We start from the raw sequence: 22,631 nt of genomic DNA on the forward strand, positions 1-22,631 counted from the left end.
TATGATAGGAGGACAGTTACATTACAGTATGCCGAGACAAGGGAATACTATGAAGTCATTTAGTATGACGATGTAGAGTTCTTACTGACAGAAATGTTCCTACAAATATTAACAGTAGAGAGTAAAACCACAGATGCTACATAGCTGTAATTAACTGGGAAAGTTCTTCATGTTGTGATTTGGCATGGCATTAGAATAAAATAAATGACGAAAGTAAGGCACTGAAGTGTGTTGTCATGAGTGTAAAAGAGAAGGGGAGATCTCGTACACTTACAGGTATCTGCTTCTGTACGCATAAAGCACCTCTGCAAGAACACACGAAAAATTAATAACACTAAATGCCTCTGGGAAGAGGAACTAGGTGGTTGGTGGCATAGAAACCCTTCACTGGCTACCTCTTCTTTATTTGAACCAATTCAAAATAGATTATTTTTAGTTAAAAAGTTAGAAAATCCAAGTCTCAATACATATGGTACAGTCCCAACTACCGGGGGAGGTGTCTGAGGGGAGAGACAAGCAGACAGGTGGAGGGCAACAGAGATGCAAGCAGGCAGGCAAGCAGGGGGTGCGTGACGGGAAGAGCAAGGCAGGGCGAGGGAGAGAGAGACAGAGGGTTCAAAGCAGAGAGGCCAACTGGTAGGTCTCTGCGTGGTGGGATTAGGACAAATTCATTCTTTTGCGATTTCCCCAATAAACAGAGTGCTACTTTTGCAATACGAAAATAATTTATTTAACAAAACAACGACTTTCACGTCAAATTCTTATGCTATCGCGATTTCCATGTACAGACTCACCATGTGGACTAGCAAAACTGGCCCCTGGTCCTATTGAGATTCCATGCGAGGATGGGGGAGGAGTTGGAACAAATGACGCTGGTGAAGGGGCTCTCAAAGCCCCACTGGGGGAGCTGGCGGCATGCAGATTCCCTAATGAAGGAAAATAATTATAGATGATCTTGCAGGACACATATTATGTCCTGGCCGAGGACCTCAAGTTAAGACTCTCTCAACAGACTAAAGAAATAGGTAGTAAAGCTCCCATAAATAGCATAAAGAAAATCTGGAATGATGTTGTTATCGAACGAGAGAGAGACAGAGAGACAGACAGAGAGAGAGAGAGAGAGAGAGAGGGAGAGATCAATTCCCTGGGGCCCAAATTCTAGCCCTTATATTGACTGAGTTCTACAAAAATATCCAGTGTACTTTTTTTTATTCGCTCATTCATTCAGCACATGGGCATGAATGTCAATTTCACGCCAAGCACTGTTGTAGGCACTGGGGATACAGCAGTTCACAAGAGACAAAAATTCCTGCCCTCACGGAGCTTATATTCTAGTAAAATGAGAAAGACAAACCAATATATGTCAGTGATAAGAACTATGGAGAAAAACAGGGCAAGGAAAGGGGGCAATTTCATGTAGTGGCGGAGGTGGGTGCTATTGTTGATATAAAGCAACCCGAGAAGACCGCTCTGAGAGCATGTGGGCCTTGTCACAAAGAAACTGAAGGGTAAGGCATGAAGATACCCAGGGGATAAGGTATTCCAGGCAAAAAGAAGAGCCAGTGCAGAGGCCCCAGAGGCAGGAGCATAAATACCAGGGAGGAGGCCAGTGTGGCTGATCAGTGGGTGCACAGGGTCAGTGGGAGGAGATGAGGACAGAGAGTGGCTGTGGGGGGTGTCCCCAGATCACACGGGGGCTTATAGGCCCACTCTAAGGACACAGGGTTTACCCTGAATGAGACGGGAAACCACTGCAAAGTTTGGAGCAAAGGAGTCATAAACTAGCTTCTGTTTCCAAAGGATCACTCTAGGCGTTGTGTGGAAAATAAGACTGTAGGGCAAGGGCAGGGAAACCAGTTAGAGGCCACATTAATAATCCGAGTGAAAGACGGTTAATGGCTTGGGCGAGGGCGGAGGCTGAGGAAGTGAAAAGCGGTTAGAGTCTGGATAAATTCTGAGTACAGAGCGGACAGTGACCGGTAACTGCTCAAGTGGGTGCGCGAGAAAGAGGGGTCGGGCACGACTCTAACGGCTCTGGCCAAGCGGCGGGAAGGAAGGGGCTGCCGTTTCTGGAGATAGGGTGGGGGCAGGGGCGGGTGTTAGGAGTTCAAGTCTCAGCCACTGTCTAGACGTCTACAAGGACATGCTGACTAGACAGCTGGGAGATACAGGACTTGAGTTCAGGGGAGAGGTCTAGATGGCAGATATTAAAAAACTGAGAGCCAGAAGCTTAAAGATGGGATTTACCACAGGACTAGTTTCAACTGAGGATCAGGAAAGGGGGAACCATGCTACCAAAACTATAAATAAATTCAACACTGAAATACTTGCTACATTACCATAACTATCCTCCGTACCAGCAGGTTTTAAATTCTCTACTGCGTAAGAGAATTTCATATTTTTTATGTTCTACACGTAATGTAGTGCCTTACATTCAGTAAATACGTTCATCAACTCGACTAACCTTTAAGTGTCATACTTAGATAGTTAGCTGTGGGTTTGCTGTGGGGATTAAATGGATGAAGTGCTTAGAACATGGCCTGGCACACAGCAAATTCTATATACCTGTCTGCTACTAGAATTACTTCAAAATTATTTCTACTTCCTTTTATATAAAACCTCACTCATCTCCTAGAAACACACTCCCCCTTGGGTTCTATGCTCATGTCTCCTGTTTTTCTCCTTGCTCCCTGGCAGCATCTTCTCAGGCTCCTGCTCCTGGGAAGCAGCTGCCAGTACTCGTCAGGGTCTGCGCTCACCCACCGAACTCAGCCTTCGGTGACCTTAGACGACAGGACAGTAACTTCCAAATCCTCATCTGTAGTCCCAGCACCTCTGATGAGCACGTAAGGGATCATCTACCCAAGAAATGTGATACCTATCTTCCATGCTGGATGATGAGCTGGAGAGTGGGGCCGGTGTCTGGCTCACTGCTGAATCCCCAGCACCACACAGCACTGGCACAGGGCAAGAGCTTAAGCAACACTAACAGATCGTTCAGTTACAAGTAAAAATTCGGCACCCTCAAACAATTTCACAGCGCACTTCATGAGGCTGCCAACAGAGCCATTTTGATTGGACGAGCAGGCTGCGCCCCCCTCTGAGGGGCACGTCTCACATACCAGGGCTTGGCCAACTTTTTCTGTGAGGGGTTCCAGCACAGCAGGAAAGCAGCCTCGACACTGCACGAATGGGTGTAGCTGGGTTCCGAAAAAACTACAAAAACAGGTGACGGGCAGGACTTGGCCCAGGGCCTTCGTTTGTTGGCCTCTGACATAGATCATATTGTGATTAGCACTTCTTGGAGCTGTGCCGTGAGCCTGGCTCTGGGTGACAATATCTCCACTTAATTCAAACCTGAATCGTGAACACAGATTTCACAATCCTGCCATAAGGAACAAATGGCCAATGTTTAGCCAGAGATAAGAAGTTGTTTCTGAAGTCAAGGCTACATGTGTGGTGCGTGCGTGTGCATGTGTGTATTCTGGATGTGAAAGTTGAATGTGACAAGAGCACAGGTAACACCTTACCTGGAGACTGTGTGTGCATCATAGAGGGAGACTGATTAACTGTGCTGTGGTAAGATGTAGGGGGTGAAGTAAGAGGATAAGCGCCTGATGACCCTGGCTGCTTGGAAAATGGCTGAAAAGAAAACAAGTAAACGTTGGTCAAACGGCCACCCAAGTAGAGTATATAGTACATACAGCACACAGCCTACAGCTCAAGTGTTAACATTTACACATTTCACTGGTTACAAAACAGGAAACATGACATGAAAATGTGCAAAATACACAATAATTCAGAAATTTAATAACTCTCTGACTTTCGAAATGTTTAAAACACAGCAAGAATCTCACTCCTGACCTTGTCATGCCCTTGCTTATATCCCTCAAAATGTTTTTTGCTCATCTTATCTACCATATCACTGATTTATCTGTATCAGTGATCTACCATTTCACCGATTCTAAGATTTTCTTCCCCTCCACGTTTTCACATCTCTGAAATCAGGGTGTGTCTTTCAATTCATGGCATGGCATAGCGAAACTGGCAGTGTTGTTTCTGGCAGTTCATAAAAAACAGTGCAACTCCCATTTGGTGGAGATTTAAAGGCAGTGAAACATGGTAGTTCAGCCTATCTCTACTCACCTTTACCTTCATCTCCAGCAAAGAAAAGCCTAGGACGACGTAATTCTTCCTAATCCGGTTTTTTACTTGAGTTACAAATCACATATAGTCAAGTACACACATCCTAACAAACGCACGGTCTGATGGATTTTTACAACCGTAACTGCCACATGGATCAAGACACTGAAGAACGCTCCCAGTGCCCCGGAGGCCTCCCTCATACGCCTCCCAAGTCTTTAGCACCTTCCCAAAGGTAGGCACTATTCTGACCTCGGTCACTCAAGCTTGATTTTGCCTCTTTTCACATTTTACATCAATACTGAATGTACTTATTAGTGTCTGGCTTCTTCTGTTCAACATTATGTCGGCAAAATTCGTCATGCTGTTGCATGCAGCAGGAAGTCTGTTTTTTTATTTCTGTAAAGTATCCCATTGCATTAGTATACCCCAACTTATTCACTCATTCTGCTGTTTGATATTTGGGTAGCTTGCAAGTTTTAGATAAATCAGGCTGATAAGGATATTCTTGTGTTTTCTGGGGCATTTCTGTTGCTCATACCCCTAAGAGTAGAATTGTTAAGTCAGAGGTAAGCGTAATGTTCACATTTAACACCCTGGAGCACTTCTAAACACCACTGCAAGGGAGCTGTACCATTTTATGCACCCTCTACTCGTAAGTGAGTTTCCGTCACTGCTGATACCTAATGTTGGCAAGAATTGTCAGTTTTCTCCTCCAAGCCATTTTTGTGGGTGTGGAGTATCCTCTCACTGTGCTTTCAAGCTGTATTTCTGTGATGCCAAACGATGTGGAACACCCTTTCTGTGCTTACTGGCCAGCTGGATATCATCCTCTTTGTGATCACATGGGTGATCACCTCACAGCATTTTAAGTCTGAGGTTAGAGCTAGTTGTGGTACTAATTCACTTGCCATTACTAGAAGCTTCCTCCTCTCCCTCTGTCTCTATTTTTTCATATGGACGTCCTGGACATCTTGGGCTCACCAAGGACCTCCTTGCCTTTCAACAGAGAAGCCCAGACACCCGTAGAAGCCGTGAAGTTAGGCAAATGTGATACCATTTGTAATTTCAGCTAGACATCACCTGTTGCTGGGGTGGTGGCTGGAGCTGTGAGATTAAAGAATCCATCATATCTCCCCCTATGGGAGAAGGGGGATTATCATCCTCGTTTACAGACCTTCTTCGAGCATCCTGATTGCTGTCAACAAACATATTCAGGAATGTCTATGGATATAAACAGGTAGAATTCAGATTATTTTACCTACCTTTTGTAAGAGATGTTTAAACATTTAGATTATTTTAACACAAACAAATACACCACACCCAACTCTGAAAGGTAAGTTTGATACGTGGCCACTTCCAGGACAAACTGGAAGACATATTGATAATTTTGAAGGAAGGCGGGGAAAGTGAGGAAATAACATCTAAGTTAAAAGTCCTCTCGAGAAGTATTGTGCAAGTACAAAGTTGAAGAAAGAAGTATACCCTGGTACCTCCCCACACCAGGTCCAAGTATTTTCTTGTTAACTTCTGAATCAGAAACGCAGGAAAAAAGAGAAAAGTTGTATGTTGGCCATATAAATCACTTCAGTGACTTTGTGAAATATCCTATTTGGTAAGAGTTCTCTACCTTCTGAGCTAGAAAATATGACAGAAGAAAACTGAATACAGAAACCAAGCTATCTTTCCTCTTTTTATCTTTTTTTTTTTTTTTTTTTTTTTTTAAATTTTTTTTTTTTAACATTTATTTATTTTTGAGACAGAGAGAGACAGAGCATGAACGGGGGAGGGGCAGAGAGAGAGGGAGACACAGAACCGGAAGCAGGCTCCAGGCTCTGGGCCATCAGCCCAGAGCCCGACGCGGGGCTCGAACTCACGGACGGTGAGATCGTGACCTGGCTGAAGTCGGACGCTTAACCGACTGAGCCACCCAGGTGCCCCATTTCCTCTTTTTATCTTAACGCGACTGAAATCTTGAACCACCAAGAGTGGGACAATCTTGTTTTATGGTGTATTTCATCAAAATTTCAGCAAGGCGACCAGACTTTGCATCTCAAGCATTCTCTTCCTTTTAATACGCTCCACCTTCCCAATCTTCAAAAACATAGATCAAAAGCTTATCAGGATCACTAGAAAGCTTTTCAAAGTATGCTGTCTGATATCTAATAAAAGATGATGGATTGACAATGCACATTTTATCTTTTCCCAGTAACCCACTGAAAGTCCTAAAACTTTTTTTCAAGCAGTAAGTCACAAAGACAGAACGAGAGAAGAGAAAAATAGCCATGAATTCTGGAGGCTGCAGAGCAGATGGCTGAGTGGTAACTGAACTATCTGATGTGAGGAAGTTGTAGCCTAAAGCGAGCAGTGGGGAAAGCCAAGAAGCAAAGCTATTTCTGTCCAGATCCCCAAGACATGTAGGAACCGGCAGCACTAGACACCTCTGGAAGGGGGGATGAAAAGTGAGACTAAAAATAGGACTGCCCGAAAGTCTTTTTAGGCGACATGGAAAGCCTCCCAGAACCTCTGTCAGTCTCACTGGGTGACGCTGACCTCTACCACTCTGGTGGAGAGTCTCTGACTAGGGGGGTTCCGGCGCCAATTGAGAGGAGTGCCATATTAAAAATGAAGACCACGGGGGGTCTGATGGGCTCACTCGGAAGAGCATGTGACTCTTGATCTCAGAGTCGTGAGTTTGAGCCCCACGCTGGGGGTGGAGATTACTTTAAAAAAACAATGAAGATTAAAGCTTACATACTGAATGTTGAAAATAGTATTCTCCTTCTCTTATTTGACTTGCCAGAAACTGGGGGCCAGATGCATCCCATCTATGCAGAGACTTGAATACTCCTCCCCTGGCACTCCCACCGGCCCAACAGAGAGACCTAAATCTACTGACACTGGGAGTTAGCCAAAGAAATGGCCCAAGCAGGTCATCCTGCAGTGAAAACCACAGTCAGCAAGTCTCACCTTTAAATAAGAACAGCAAGGGGGCACCTGGGTGGCTCATTCAGTTAAACATCTGACTCGATTTTGGCTCAGGTCATGATCTCATTGTTCGTGTGATAGAGCCCTGTGTCGGGCTCTGCACTAACAGCACAGAGCCTGCTTGGGATTCTCTCTTCCCTCTGCCCCTCCCTTGCTTGCGCATGCGTGCACTCTCTCAAAAATAAGCATTTAAATAAACAAACAAATAAATAAGAGCAGTGAGTTAAGAATCACCAATATGAAAGAGATCAGAACAACAAAAAAGCAAGGTGGATGAAATGGAAAGTATGTAGGAAGAAAAGAGGTACGAGAAGATAAGACAGCCATTTATGACAAGGTATCATAAAATGAACATTTAATGACCATTTAGAAACAATAGAGAACTCCTGGGAATGTTTTAAAAGATCACAAAAAAAATTATCAAAAATAGAAAGCTTGAAAGAAAACATGAGGAAATCTCCCAAAAATAAAGAGACAAAAACAGGGAAGATAAGAAAACTAGAGGAAAAGTCCAGGATACCAATCAGAATAGTAGGGGTTCCAGGAAGAGCTAACAGAGAAAACAAAGAAGAACTGAGAAATGATACAAGGCAATTCCCCGAGCAAAAGGATGTGGGTTTCCAGAGTGAAAGAGCCCACTTAATTACATAAGGTTCAAGAACTGGAATGAGATTAAATCCTTCAGTGGTCACAACGGAAGTTAGAAGACAATGGAGCAATGTCTTCAAAATTCTCACAGAAAATGATTATAATCTCAAATTCTACACTTAGCCATTCTCTCAATCAGATGAGGGTAAACTAAAGATGTTTTTAGGCACACAAGGTCTCAAAGGAACCTCCCACGTACCTTCTTCCAGGAAACTATGTAGGAGGTTTTCTACAAAAACAATGGAGTAAAGCAAGAAGAAGACCTGCGGTGCAAAGCCACAAGGCATGCAACACAAAAGAGAAGTAAAGGACTCTCTCTCCCTCTTCACCATCCTTCTACAGATTCCTGAATCAAAACTGTGCAACAGGTCTGGAGCACTACCATTCCAGATTGGAGGTCAGAGGATTAAAGAAGAGATTTCTTCAAGATGAAACCAGTGAGGGAGCTGATATATGAATGCGCGGAGGGGAAAGTTACATACATGGGAGAGACTCTAAGGTTGAGTTAGTGATAAGTACAGAGAAAGCTAAGAAGAAAAAAAAAAAGTGAATTAATAATTCCCAGGAAAATAAAATGTTGAACAAGAAAGGAAAAGTAATCATAGTAAGCTTGGTGGACAGTGTTTACATATTTATAATAATGACAACACTGAAAAATTATCTAATCATAATTGCTGCCTAGCCATACTGCAAGGATAGGAGGAAAGAAAGAAGGTATACCGGGAGCAGCCTGGAAGGAAGAAGGAGCATACACAAATTAAAAAAGAATTAAATCCTCATCTTCCATTGTGAGAATCAGATAATGCCCTCAACCAAGAAGTCCACGAACAGCAATGTAAGCATTTCATTTAGGGACAGGGATGTAAATACCAGGAGAATCCTCATATAAGAGCTGAAAACAGAACAGGAAAATGGCAAGAGTGGGTTGCAAGGGACTAATTTTCAAAACAAGCCATTTGGAACCATCTGACTCTAAACTAGAAGCATATACAATTGAGCTATTATACCAGAATCTGCAGATATTGTGGCCCAGGATCCTACGTTAAAAACAAACAAACAAAAAAACCCCTCATGGTTGAACTGATGAATCAAACCTTCTCAATAATCAAGGATAAAGACATTGCTGAAGTTCCTTGAAGTTCCAACTAGCAAACGGGACTCTCTGCACTACCCTCCACCTTACTCATTACAAGGAAAGGAGAACTTATCATCTCATACACATAGGCGCAGCACCTCATGAGAACTTCCTGCTCCTTCAGAATGAAGTTGCAGAGATGACGAACTAACACAGCTGCTTATTAACTTTAAGCAGGAATCTGTTGCTTTTCCCCATTATTTCCCCCTCAAAGCAACTGTTTTAGCGATGTCTATGTTTACTCATGCTAGAATACCGAAGTCGGTTACCTTTAGTCCGGGTGCAGGATAAAAACCTTCAACTAACTTGCTATTGTCAAAAAGACTATAGGCACCATCCCGTATTGCCACCACGCCTCGGCTCCGGCAGTAAATATCAATGCAATACATGTTCCTGAAGGCCAGTCTGATGTGGGTGGACGACTGTGGCAGGATGGAGAAGCACTGGTAAGCAGTATTGGTTCTCTGGGTCAAGCCCAACATCGGCACAGTGGGGAGTTTGTTGATGGCATTTAACGGAGCCTGAGTATCAAAGAGTACCTAAAAGAGACACAATGAGAGCAACCAGTTTCCATACAAATGCTAAAGCCTCAGAATCTCTTATGGTCATAAGTGAGACAATGTCTTTCTGGCACGTTCCATACAACGTTCCCTTGAAGAGAATGCAAATTATATCACTGCATCTACTTTGAATCAAAAGAAAATTCCCCAAGAAGAATGCAATATATAAAAGACAAAACTACACATCCTTGTCACTGAAGACAAGACCACATGATTTTTTGAGGAGCCTTACATGAGACCCTGACACTGACTCTTATTTTTACACAGAAAGTAAACTTAATTACCTGTAATAACTGAACCACATTCGGTGTTTTGTTGAACATTTCTTGAAGCTGATGGAGAATGGTATTGTGACAGTTACTGCAACCTGAGTTTGGACCAACAGTTCCCAAAGAGATGTGAAATTTCTGATGTATGGAATTCCACTGGATACTAATCTAAATCAAAGAGATTACAGGTTTCAGAAACTGAGAAAGTAACAGATTCCAGCAGAAGAAAAAACAATGTTTCAACAGTAAGGCAAAACGCCAAAGATCTACATGAGGTCTTTTTGGAAAGCCAGCCAGAAGCCTGGACTCTGTGAACTCCAGATGTACTGGTACTATGGGCCAGTACATTTGCAGACTATGTATTAGCCCACTTCCATGAAATAAAACAGAAAGAGAAGGTGCTAAAGACGACAATTTGGATTAAATTTTATTTAAAAACCATCATGGGGTGTTTCTTATCTAGGACTGAAGAAAAGTCACCCTCTGGGTGAGCACTGTCGTAAAGGGAAAGGAAGCCACCTCCAACACAGATGCCTTCAGTTAATAGATTTTAAAACACTCAAGGAATTTCTGATATTACTTGATGTAGAAGAGTCCTGAACGAAGCCAGCTGGCTGAATTTTTATGCGAAATTTCTAGGACTTTACATATGGGGTGGGAAGAAAATAAGGAAATAAGAGATTACAGGGAATACCTTCAAGACTGAGACAGGACCAAACAATGTTGATAGTCATGTGACCAAAAGCAGAGACATACTGTATTGTTCAAAACCATTCATAATCTTTCATTAAAGTGATCCTGCTGCTAACCAGATTTGAAATCCGTGAGGAAAACAAATACAAACACCAAAAGTACATTACCTTGTCCGAAACTCATCAAGATTATATACCCCATCAAAGAGGGCATAATTTTTGCTTTTGATTTTAAAGAGTTAAACATTATAATACATTAAATTTCATCAAAGTACTTAAAGTTTATCATTTTTATCCCCAATATTTATTTGAGTCCTCAATTATTTCAGGGTAGTTTTCATAGTTTTGAAATTCTTGCTTTTTAGAAGATTTAGGAGATGGGGCGCCTGGGTGGCTCAGTCGGTTAAGCATCTGACTTCGGCTCAGGTCATGATCTCACGGTTTGTGGGTTCTAGCCCCGCGTCAGGCTCTGTGCTGACAGCTCAGAGCCTGGAGCCAGCTTCGGATTCTATGTCTCTCTCTCTCTCTCTCTGTCTCTCTGCCCCTCCCCTGCTCTCTCAAAAATGAATAAACATGAAAAAAAAATTTTAGAAGATTTAGGAGAGGAACTTCAGTTTTACTAAGTTCACAGACTTACTGAGCTTCCCTTGGTGGTTCCATAACACAAGATAAGTTTTCGATAATTATAAACACGAACTTCCGAGAAAATATTTAGATGCGCAGGTATGTCTAGAGAGAGAAGAAGCAAAAGGGAGATTAAGATAACTCGCAAAACTTTAAAACACACATGGTGGCAGTATCATATGCCCAGACAGGCTGAGAGCTCTAAATATGTGATTTCGTTACAAAAGAATTAAACATAAAACGAGGAAAGCAACAGCATAGATAGTGGGCTTCCATTTCCATTTGGAAACAAGGGGTGCAGGGCAGGGCAGAGAGATACTCAGGCAGTATACAGCACAATGGTCAGGAAGCTCCAGTTGCAGCTCTACCCTTCACTAGCTATGCGACCTTCAGCAAGCTTCTCAGTGACTTGTTTCCTTCATTCGTGAAATGAGGAGTAATAAATTACCTACCTCACAGGGTGATTGCAAGGATTAAATGGGTCAACACAAGCAAACTGTTTATTACATCATATAGCATGTAGTAAACTCTCACTAAATACTACCTATTACTATAATACGGTATAGCTAGGAGTAACGATTTCTGGATACCTAAGAAACTGAGTTGAGAACTCAGAAACTGGGGGAAGGAAATAAAAGCCTGAGGTAAAAGGGAAACTTATTTTTTCATTAGATATTCTCCTGAAAAAAAAGAATTTTTTTTTTTTTTTATAATGTGCATCTTTTACTTCTTCAGTTAAAAAAAGGAAGGGGGGGCTTCCCCCCGACAAAAGGAAGATCATCGCACGTACCTGGTAGAGAACGTGCAAATTCCAACACACACTCATATAATCGTGCAATGCTATTCCAGTCATTCAGGAACATTTCAACAACTTTTCTACCACCAACTGGTTCGGACAGCAGGTTTTCATATGTCAGATAAACATGCCGGGATGGCCCTACAGGATTTAAAAAACAAAAACAAAACAAAAACAAAAACAAAAACAAAAACAAAAACAAAAACAAAAACAAAAAAAAAAGAAAGAAAAGAGGATTAATAGCTATCAATATGAAAAAAAAAAAAAAAAAAAAAACCAAGAAATATGCAAAGACAAAATGTGTGAAGCATCTCACCTTGCTCCCTGGTAGAAGTGCCATTAAGTGGGCAATTTGCAAACACTAGCTCTGCCACCCACGTGCGGTTATTTCTACCTTGCAATCGGAAAGTGCAATCAAGGAGAGAGCGGTCCAAAGCCTTTTGGGTTTCCTCATTCACACCCTTACAGGGAGGAATTCTGGCGGCGAAAGATAGCACATGAAGTGTACTTGGCATCACAGAAAGACAAAAGCACAATCTACACAACAGGCAGTTCAAACTCCACTACTAGGCACCTTCTGCAAAAGAAGGAAGTGATCCATAGCAATTCACGGCAATACACAGCATTTAACCCGTCTCCATTCACGCCAACATGGATTAGGACCTCTTGGCTGAACAAAGTGTGTGTCTGAGTGTTTTAACAGTGTTTGTCTTCATCCTTAATCTCGTTTTTAGAAACACCACGATTCTTCAGAGTGAAAATCAAGGATGTTGGCTTTCTATGAAATCTACCTAGAACATCCTCAAGGAAAACCTAAGGAGAACAAAACACTCGTAAAACCCCTCTTCCAGGGCAGAATGATACAGTGGAAACAATGTGGGCTTTGGAGTCATAGACCTGCATTCTACTTCTGACTCAGCCACATTTAACCTCTCTGAATTTGTTTCCCTGACTACAAAATGGAGATAGATAATTACCTTGTGGGTCACTGATCTTAAAACATGACACAACATATGTAAAGTGCTCATGGCAGCCGATACGGTCGGTATTCGTATTTGTTAGTTCCCCTTTGCAGTAAAACCAAGTCTCGCTCGCTGACTGCCAAGACAAAACGCCAGGTTCACTATCTGCCCCCTCCTCTCCTCTTCTGTAGAGGGAACACTCATGGGATGCAGCTTTGCATGTCTCAACTCATTTGACATATTGTTACTTACATGTATCTCATATAGAAGAGGAATGTATCAGTTTTGGTGTCATAAAATACCTACCTACTAAAATACCTACCTACCTACCCGTTTTCTTGCTACTTTGTGGACATTTTCACTGGTTTTTCAGTAACAGATGAAATAATGAGAGAACAGATTTTTAAATTACACATTATACTTTAACTCATAAGGAAGGTAGATTAATTCTCAGACTTGGTATAAAGATTATCTATATCTAAGTCAAAAAACAATTGGAAATACGGAATCTTGATTCAGGCCTCTTATTCAGAAACACCTAGAACAGGGTTCTCAACCTCGGCAATACTGACATTTTAGGCTGGATAATTTTTTGTTGTGTAGCCTTGGCCTCTGCCTACCAGATGCCAGTAGTAACTCCCACCCCCTCTTCTCAGTTAATAATAACAAAAAATACCTCCAAACATTGCCAAATGTCCACTGGAGGGCAAAATCACCCTTGCGTTGAGAACCACTTGCCCAGGATAAACAATTTATGAGAGCAAAAGAGGGACAGAGATTGCATACGATAAAAAACAAAATTTGTAGGAGAGAGAACAGCTACACAGGTTACACAAAAACAGAATTCACATAGTACTAAAATTTTCTCATTGACTTAAAAATTCCACCACAGCTCCTCTTAAGTGTACGGTTTTTTTTTTTAATGTTTTCCAAAGTTATTCTTTCATACTACATACGTTTATCACTCATTACCAGAAAGATTTTGTCCAGTGTTGCTAGGGGTAACTATATATAGTAACTGCATACGTTACATATATGCTTCTCATGAAAACTTCGTAGGTATACTGAGGACTTTTGCCTGTCCTTATCCCTGAAAACATAACCCCAACCATAAGAGATATAAAGCAGCCAATTCAGACAGATTTTTAAATCTTGATTTAAGAAATGTAAATGCAGCACATTATCTTCCTTTCACATAAATAGGTGTTTCACGAAATCCATCTGGTTAGAAAATGAACACACAGAATCCGGCATGTTTTCAAAGAAGAAAAGTAAGACTCCTTTCGATTTATGCTCTGAGGGACAGCATGAGCCTGACAATGCATTCTATGTCACCTTCTTCATCTGTGATACAGATAGAATTGGCTCTACTTCAAGGAACCTGTAACCTTTCACTTGCTTTTAAGGTTACAAATGTAACAGAACAAAAATCAACTACAATTATACCTTTAATCCTCCCCCATGTGAGGAAACCTGACAAATTTACTACAAACTCAAAATACTATTATATTCACCAAAAATTAAGAACCGTGGAAGAGGTTTCCTGGACCATGGGTTAAATTTATCTGAAAATTTCTACCAATCCAAAAAAGTTTTTTGTAATGTCAACAGCTACCCCTGGCTGATTTTTCTCCTAGAATTCTGAGTATGGAAAAAACGTAGGAACTAGGCTCTGGTCTTCCGGGGCAAGGGTGCGTTAGCGCCACAGCGTGCCGCATGTCGGTTCCGTTCTGAGGGGTTTTACAAACGTCAGGGACCACACTATGGTCCTGTGGTGCACAAGCGGGGAGGTCACCGAAAGTGCTAGTACAAGAAGCGCCACGGTGCCTACAAGGAAAGTGAAGAGGGTTTTATAAAGGCTGCACCTGCATATGCAAAAGGACTGAGTCACTCCATTGATGTAAGCTAAGTCCCACAACTTGCAAAAATGAGCTGTGCCTATGCATTATTTGCATAAGCTGCAAGAGGCAAAGAAACACAACGGACAAGACAAAAAAAACCTTGTGGGTACGGACAGCAGACCGGCACCAACCATTGACTGATACTGTAATGTTAGTTCAGAAGAAGGGAAGTTGGCTCAAGAGCTCAAAACTAGGCACTGTGAGCATGCTGCTCTGGCGATCTGTGTCATCTGTGCTGTCAGATCAAGGCTCTTTGGAATCTACACGAGGCAACACACCCATGAGCCCTAGCAATCTAAGGTGTTTACCATGATACTTTCACAGATAGATCAGGGAAGCCTGCTCAACAGATTTTCAAAAAGTTGTACAAGAACAGAACATATTTTTAACAAAGCGGAGAAAAATGTCCTCAAATTTAAAGCTTTGAAGTATCAACGACTCATATACGCATTTAATATTAATGTATCTAGGACTAAGGCTTAGGACCCTCTAAAGATTAAATGCGTTAAAGCAATTATATACTAATTAGACCTTTGCCAGATTTTAATTTCATAAAACCATGTTTACACATTTATTGCTTACTTTTTCCGTCATTTCATTCTACTACCCCCATAGTAGACAGCAGGCACCAGACAGACTGATATCTTTAATTTATCCATCTCTATATTTTTTCCTTTTAAGTTTTGAATAAAACAATAGCCAGGATATTATAAAGACTTTTAAAAAACTATTATAAGATGAAGCTTAAAACATAGGAAATGCTTTCTTCCTAGGTAGGACTATATTATGGGTTCTCTTGAATTCAAGAAGGAAGGGGGTTGGAATTTCTTTGTAAATATGCTGAGAACAAGGTATTTTAAGACTTGCAACACATGAAAAACATAACTAAGAGAGTAGAACACAAATGTTAACATTATCTATTTATCTGCAGTTACCAAGAAGAGTGAAAAGATTAAAAAAAAAACAAAACCAATCCCCTATACTTTAGGCAGAAGTAATTCAAGACCAAAAGCCATTAAAAGTATCACATTTCTCTACTGATTTTCATTACAAGGCCAGCTCTCTCGAGACCCTGAGAACTTTTTGTAGAAAGGGTGTTTACACAGCCAGGAAGGGAAAGCTATTCTTTCACCTCCAACTCAAGTGAGCACCATGACGCAAGGGTGGAGAACGTGCTATTTGCTAGCCCTTCCCATCTTCCACAGAAACCAACTGATTCCCAAGGAAATAAAAATTAAAGACCCACTGGCTCAAATCATAGAGCTGCCATATTTTGGCAGACAGAGAAATTCGAGAAGTAAAAACTGCTTCTGTGATTTGTATTATTAAGCAACACCTAAGAAACAATGCAACACCCCCCCCCACCGACACACACCCTGAGAAAAACTGTTTACTGCACCAAAAAGGTTGGTCTCTTAAATGGCACGCTAGCTTTGCAAGTCCATCCTGGTCACCTTATGTAGCACATGCACCATCTTAGCTTTCCTTCTAAGCATCCTTTGGCCTCCTGTCCTCGATCCATTTAGAACCAAGCCCTCTGCCCAACTCCCTCGTATACTCTTTCCTGGCAATCTATTTTAATATCCCAGCTCAATTACTATCAGCTTCGTGATGACTCATCTACTTCTCCTGCCCAGGCCTGTCACCTGAGCTTGATACACAGCCCTGCCCGGCCAAAGGCATGTGTTGGCACCTCAAACCTAGCAAAGCCCCTTCAAACTCACATCTTAGGTATCCCTTATCTCAGGAAACACCACAATCATCCATCACGTGCCTAAGATGAAACGAACAGGCCTCTGTGCCATCTTCTCTTTCTTACCTTCAACATCAATCTCATCACCAACCCTTGAATATTCCATTCCCTGAGTCCTTGTGGAAGCTTACGAGGTCTAAGCTACTAACAACTCTGGCGTGAACCGCTTCAGCGACTGGTTTCACTACTTAGTCTTGTTCTCCTGCAATTTATTCTCTATATGGCTCTCAGGATAAGCTTTCAAAAACACCTATCTAATGATGTCAGCTGCTGCTTAAAATCGCCGTTAGGATAAAGTCTACATCCCTTAAGGACACTTCCAAAGTCCTTCGGGATCTGATCCCTTTTCCCCCTTCTGGCTCCAGCTTCATCTCTCTCAACTCCTGACACTCTGACCTCCTTTCGGTTCCGGGACATAGAGCTTTCTTTCTCTTGCCTCCAAGACTCCACATCAGCAATTATCCCTTCTAGTTAGGACTGCCCACTCCCCCCTCAGCTCCCTCTCCTCTACCTAATTCTCACCTCACTTTCAGTTCCAGTATGACAGGTACTCCCTCAGGGCTACCCTTTCTGGCTTCCAAACCAGCTCAGATCCTCCCACCCACGGCATCCTGAAGGGCCCTAGCAGAATTCAAACCTGATACACCGTTGCACTCAGGAAACATCCATTAAACGAAGGAAAAGAAATGCAGAGGAAAGACATCCTCAAATACCAAGTGGTGCTGGACCTCCACTCGGCAGGTGAAAAGAGAATCCTCCCCCAGACCTCAGTAATTCCGTGCAGAAATCAGTGATGTGCACAAGTTGGGAACTCTGCTTTATGCAGTCTCACAGTAGGAGAGGAGCGGCTCTAGCAGATGTGACTTCTAATGCGTGGCCCTGAGTGAGACACAGGACGGAGACTTACTTTAGTAAGCGTATTGCGTGGCTGAAGCCATCACCTTCCATCTGCACTCCCTGATGGGGAATCTCCAGATTGGACAACTGGTAAGACAGAAGTAGTTAGATCAGATCAGCAATTTTACAGAGGAAACTTCCTTTTCTAAGTACTACTGTCCACTCTCATGGCACCTCTTCTAGAACTACTCTGTTCCAAAGTTACAACGTATTAGGCATGCACACTGTCCTCCATCATTTGATTTCCTGGGCAACTATGTCAAGTCCAGTGAAACTCAAAGGTGACCCAGAGCTTCTAGTTAAAAAACAAAACAAAACAAAAAAAACCTCCAGGTGGCAAATCTTCAGAATTCTGGAGATTGATCTACTTTGGCAGCGAGCCAAAAGTAATCCAGAATCAATCCTGATGGTTCCAAATGAGGCAACTGCAAAATAAGACTGGTTTTCTTGTGTAATTCAATTATGTTTGGTCAAAACATAGTGTTCAAAACACTAGGTCTAAGGCCTAGTCACATCTCACTTTTAATCACAAACAATAGTTTGTAGTTTGTAACTTACCTGGAATACATTTTTAACAATTAAACCATTTCCTGGGTGAAACCAAAGAAAAAAAAGATTTCCAATTTATGCAGTTTTCCAATGAGATATCTTTCTCAACTGGAGGATTTGGAAAGTGAGTTGAAAAGACCAACGCAGGGATAGTGCCTGAGGCCCCGTGAGTGGAACTGCAGGTTATGTAGGTATGCCAAAAAGTCATCTGATCTACCAAAGAGAAGACTGCCTTTGGCTCATATTCCTGGGTCTTCTATGGCAGGCTATTTATTTATACCCACCTTGTTCCAGAAAGGATTTAAAACAGCTCTAAGTATTTGACTGAGCCCTGCTTTGGGCCTGGAAAGGGCACATGTTTAAGAAAAATAGCTGCTGACCAAATAGGCCACAGGAGTTCAGGTTCAAAAGGAAGCAACGTGTGGGAAGACTCAAAAACATGGTCTCTATCCTATGGATCAGTGATATAAACATCCCTTGTAAGATGAGATTTATTCACATCTCAGTATAAATTAAGCAGAAAATGTGCTTGTCTTTTGTCTTCAACATGGCTTTTTTATTGAGAAAAGAAAAAGTAGATTGTTTAAGAGTTTGACCGAGTTTGACAAAGTACTACAGAATGTTCTTACATGTCCTATATGTGCAACAGGTATAGGCACACAGAGAAGGGGGACAGAGAGGACATATGTCTATAGGTGTTCGTCTTTGTGGGTATTACAAAGGCACAATTTCTTGCAATCATGAGCCTGTAGGTGGGGAGGGAGGAGAGCAAGCAGGGAGACAGACATCACATTGCCCCTGGGTACCACGTAGCCTCCCTTCCCATGAGAAAGGTAGTACGTGGATGACATTCGTGTAATCAATCCACAGGGCACAATAAAGAAGTCCAAGAACACAGTCAAGTAGATGGGAAGCATGGACCCTGTCTGTACAGTTTAGGAGCTATGGCTAGTACCCAGACAAGACATTTATCAAGCTCACAGTTCTAGGAGCTAGGACATCAAGGACACGAGCATCTATTTTAGGTTTCTGGGCCTCGATTTCTCTGGGCTATTCCTGCTCTTTATAGTTTTACACCTTACCCTCTGCCTTCAGATCCCAAAGCTCGATAAAACAGGGGTCAGCATACAACAGCTCATGGGTCAAATCCAGCCCACTGCCTGTTTCTGTAAATAAAGTTTTACTGAAACATAGCCACACTCATCTGTTTAAACATCAACTATGGCTGAGTCACACTACAACAGCAGATCTGAGTGGCTATAAGAGACCATGTGACCCCCCCCCCAACACCTAAAATACTTACTATCTGGCCCTTTATACAAAAAGTTTGGTGAATTTGCAACAACGTGGACAGAACTAGAGTGTATTATGCTGAGCGAAATTAGAGAAAGATAAATATCATTTCACTCACATGTGGAATTTAAGAAACACAACAGATGAACATAGGGGAAGAGAAGGAAAAATAAGATAAAAAGAGAGAGGGAGGCAAACCATAAGAGATTCTTAAATATAGAGAACTGAGGACTGATGGAGGGGAGGTGAGTGAGGGGATGGGCTAAATGGGTGATGGGTACTAAGGAGGGCACTTGTTGGGATGAGTACTGGGTGTCATATGTAAGAGATGAATCACTATATTCTACTCCTGAAATCATTATTACACTATATGTTAACTAAGCCGGATTTAAATAAAATTTTTAAAAAAGAAAAAAAAAAAGAGAAAGTTTGGCAATTCCTGCTCTAAAGCATCAAAGTGTTCAACAAGTCTTCCTTCCCAAGATTACCATCGTCAGTTTAACTGAAATAATTCACTTCCACATTGTCAGGTCTCTTCTTCTTCTTCTACTTTTTTTATATCCTCAGTTGTTTCACTCATAAACATGTTTTTTTTCTTTTAAAAATTTTTTTAGTTTTAATTGTGGTAGAAGTCTCCACTTCATTCATAGTAATTTACAGAGGGAAGGAGTCTTACAAAAAGTAAAACTTTAAAATAGAGCAAAATCATTAACGTCGTGGTGTATCCCTTTAAAGGGATGCCAATCCTTGGCCAAAGCCTTTCTTGGAAATGTAAAAATGCAGGTTCTGTTACCTCCCTTTCCTCTCATGTTTGTGGATCATGCTGGATATCACAACTGCATATTCTTGAAAGACACTAATTATATGTAGGTCTGTTCCTTACTCCATGTGACAGAGTAAAAATTGGGTTTAATAGTCTTTCTGGTCTGCTTTTCAAAAGGAACCCAGGTTTATTAGTGTGTAAGCAGTATGTATGGCTTCAACTCAAAAATAAGCACCCCATCATCAACTAACTACCACAAAGAGATAATGCTCCTACTAAGAGGTATACAAGTTAAGATGTTAATTTTCAAAAGATGTCTTTTTTTTTTTTTTTTTTAACTTGGGAAGAATTTACTTTCCATTTCCATAAAGAACAGAATGCCCACAATTTGGAATCAGAAAGACGAAATAATGTGTGTTTTACAGGTACACCATGAGATGCTATGATTTCAACCCCATCCCTCCTCAAATGAACAAGATCACAGCTATTCTGGTTTTTCTTAATGGAATCCACATAGCTGTAGCAAGGCATTTTAGAAATTAGTCTTTCATATACTCAAAATTGTTCCAAAAAAATTACCTCCAACCGAAGTCCTACGAATGGCATATTTGTATCACACATAGCAACAAAGTGAGCTAGAACTTTATTGAAGGCACACATTTCTCCTGATCGTTTGGTTTTCTTAGGTTCTACTGGACACAGATCATCAGACAGCTAGAATGAAGAACACAAGTAGGCAAAAAAAAAAAAAAAAATACAGGTGATGCAATTAGTTAAGACAGTTAAAATGACTATAGCTCAAGATTAATCAACAAATATTATTCATTCAACAAATATTTACTGAGCAAATATTTTGATGTAAATACTGGAAATTTAAGTAACTACTGTGTATTTGGCAAACTTTCTGGTGGAAATGGCATATAATTATTAATTAAAAGACAGGCATTTTCAAGAAAACATAGACAATTGTTATTTAAGCCTTACTGCCACCCAATCTCTTAAAAACCGTATCTAATTCTTATTTTTTAAACCCTATCTAGTTATCTCCCATATTAAAAATGGTTGAAGAAAGCAACAAAGTTAAAACACACAAATTCTGTGCTCATTTCTGTATGTGATCATACCTTGCGCTTGGTGCCGGTTTTAGGTGGTTTCCCAGATTTTGTGCGAAAAACCAGCTCCTGGACGTTTTCCTTGAACTGCTGCAGCAAGAGCGCCATCACAGGGGCGTCCTCACGCTCCGCAGCGTTCACAGACATGAAGTAGTACTTGTATGACAGCTGTGTGGGCTTATTGGGGACCTCCAACATCTCCACAACCTAAAAAGGCCCAAATCAGAAATGAGACTCAGAGAATTAAGTGTGGTAGATTTGCCACCTTACAGCAAGTAAGGCTCAGAACTGTGAATCTAACATAGATGGTTTTTCTTCTTTAAACAAGGACAAATCAGGATTCTCAACAAAAAAGGGATTCCTGTTAAATATATATACTTTGTTTTCTAAAAAAATAGAGCAGACTGAAGGACAAGAAAAGCAAAAACCACCATAAACTATAGCAAATGGAATATTTAGACTACTACAGCATTAACTGTTCTTGATATTCATACCTGAGCTTAAAACACTGTATGCTTAAGTCTAGCAGGTATGCTAGATTTTCTAGGATGGGACCTATTGATTGATTTTTTAAAGCTTGAGAGAGAACAAGAGCGGGGGAGGGGCAGAGAGAGAGGGAGAGAGAGAATCCCAAGCAGGCTCTGTGCCTACAGCATGTGGGGCTGGATCCCAAGAACCGTGAGTTCATGACCTGAGCCGAAGTGCATAGCTGGATGCTTCACAAACTAAGCAATCCAGGTGGCCCTAGCATGGTATCTATTTTAAATTGCCCTGTTGCCCTTAACCATCAAAACATCTTAAGAATTCCACTGTTATAGCAGAGAAAAATGACAACTAACTCTTACAACTGGAAGCATATAAAAATAAACCCTGATTTTCAACTAAAAAATAGGTCACGGTGAGGATAAAGACCACCACCACCACCAATAGTCAACATGGAGGGGCGCCTGGGTGGCTCAGTGGGTTAAGTGTATGACTTCGACTCACGTCATGATCTCACGGTCTGTGAGTCTGAGCCCTGCATGGGGCTCTGTGCTGACAGCTCAGAGCCTGGAGCCTGCTTCAGATTCTGTGACTCCCCCTCTCTCTGCACCTCTCCTGCTCACACTGTGTCTCTCTCTCTCTCAAAAATAAACAAACATTAAAAAAAAAAGTCAACACTGATATAGAGCTTACTACACGCCAGGTACTGTCCTGATATTGGACAAATGTTAACACATTCAATCTTCCTAATAACTCTGTAGAGAAGGGATTATTATCTTCATTTTTCTGATGGAAAAACTGAGGTGCAAAATAGTTTGGTTACTTGCCCAAGGTCTCAGAGCTGAGAAGTGATGGACTCATGCTCTGATGCCAGTTTGGCTCCAGAGACCTTGCTCTTAACCACTATACCAGCTTACTATTTTCAATGTCTACCTAAAATTTAAGAAAAGTCCCCTAAATACTTTAGGGAGAGAAAGAAATGCCATTGGACCATTGCTCCGACCAACACATACTTGCCTGTCTCTCTTCTCACCTCCCTTCTCTGCCTCTCCCCCTGCCTCCC

At 41.5% G+C, this 22,631-nt stretch overlaps 1 protein-coding gene and 1 long non-coding RNA gene across 3 annotated transcripts in view; one reads left to right on the plus strand and one right to left on the minus strand.

Annotated features, from left to right (window-relative positions):
• The window catches only part of LOC131503068 (uncharacterized), a 58,378-nt gene that overhangs the window by 16,546 nt on the left and 19,201 nt on the right, over positions 1 to 22,631 (plus strand). The gene's annotated exons all lie outside the window — the stretch shown is intronic.
• Positions 1 to 22,631, minus strand: part of MED14 (mediator complex subunit 14) — a 66,493-nt gene that overhangs the window by 11,118 nt on the left and 32,744 nt on the right. Inside the window, exons 14-24 of one of the 2 annotated variants that reach the window (XM_058714411.1) lie at positions 21,098 to 21,292; positions 20,553 to 20,687; positions 17,379 to 17,455; positions 12,172 to 12,332; positions 11,850 to 11,996; positions 11,073 to 11,164; positions 9,759 to 9,911; positions 9,184 to 9,453; positions 5,227 to 5,367; positions 3,531 to 3,642; positions 795 to 926 (exon numbers count right to left, since the gene is read on the minus strand). In XM_058714411.1, the coding sequence (XP_058570394.1) occupies positions 795 to 926; positions 3,531 to 3,642; positions 5,227 to 5,367; positions 9,184 to 9,453; positions 9,759 to 9,911; positions 11,073 to 11,164; positions 11,850 to 11,996; positions 12,172 to 12,332; positions 17,379 to 17,455; positions 20,553 to 20,687; positions 21,098 to 21,292 (1,615 nt within the window). The remainder of the gene's footprint in view (positions 1 to 794; positions 927 to 3,530; positions 3,643 to 5,226; positions 5,368 to 9,183; positions 9,454 to 9,758; positions 9,912 to 11,072; positions 11,165 to 11,849; positions 11,997 to 12,171; positions 12,333 to 17,378; positions 17,456 to 20,552; positions 20,688 to 21,097; positions 21,293 to 22,631) is intronic. The other variant, XM_058714412.1, reaches the window with a different exon arrangement.

Source organism: Neofelis nebulosa, chromosome X (assembly GCF_028018385.1).
Source record: "Neofelis nebulosa isolate mNeoNeb1 chromosome X, mNeoNeb1.pri, whole genome shotgun sequence".
NCBI lineage: Eukaryota > Metazoa > Chordata > Mammalia > Carnivora > Felidae > Neofelis > Neofelis nebulosa.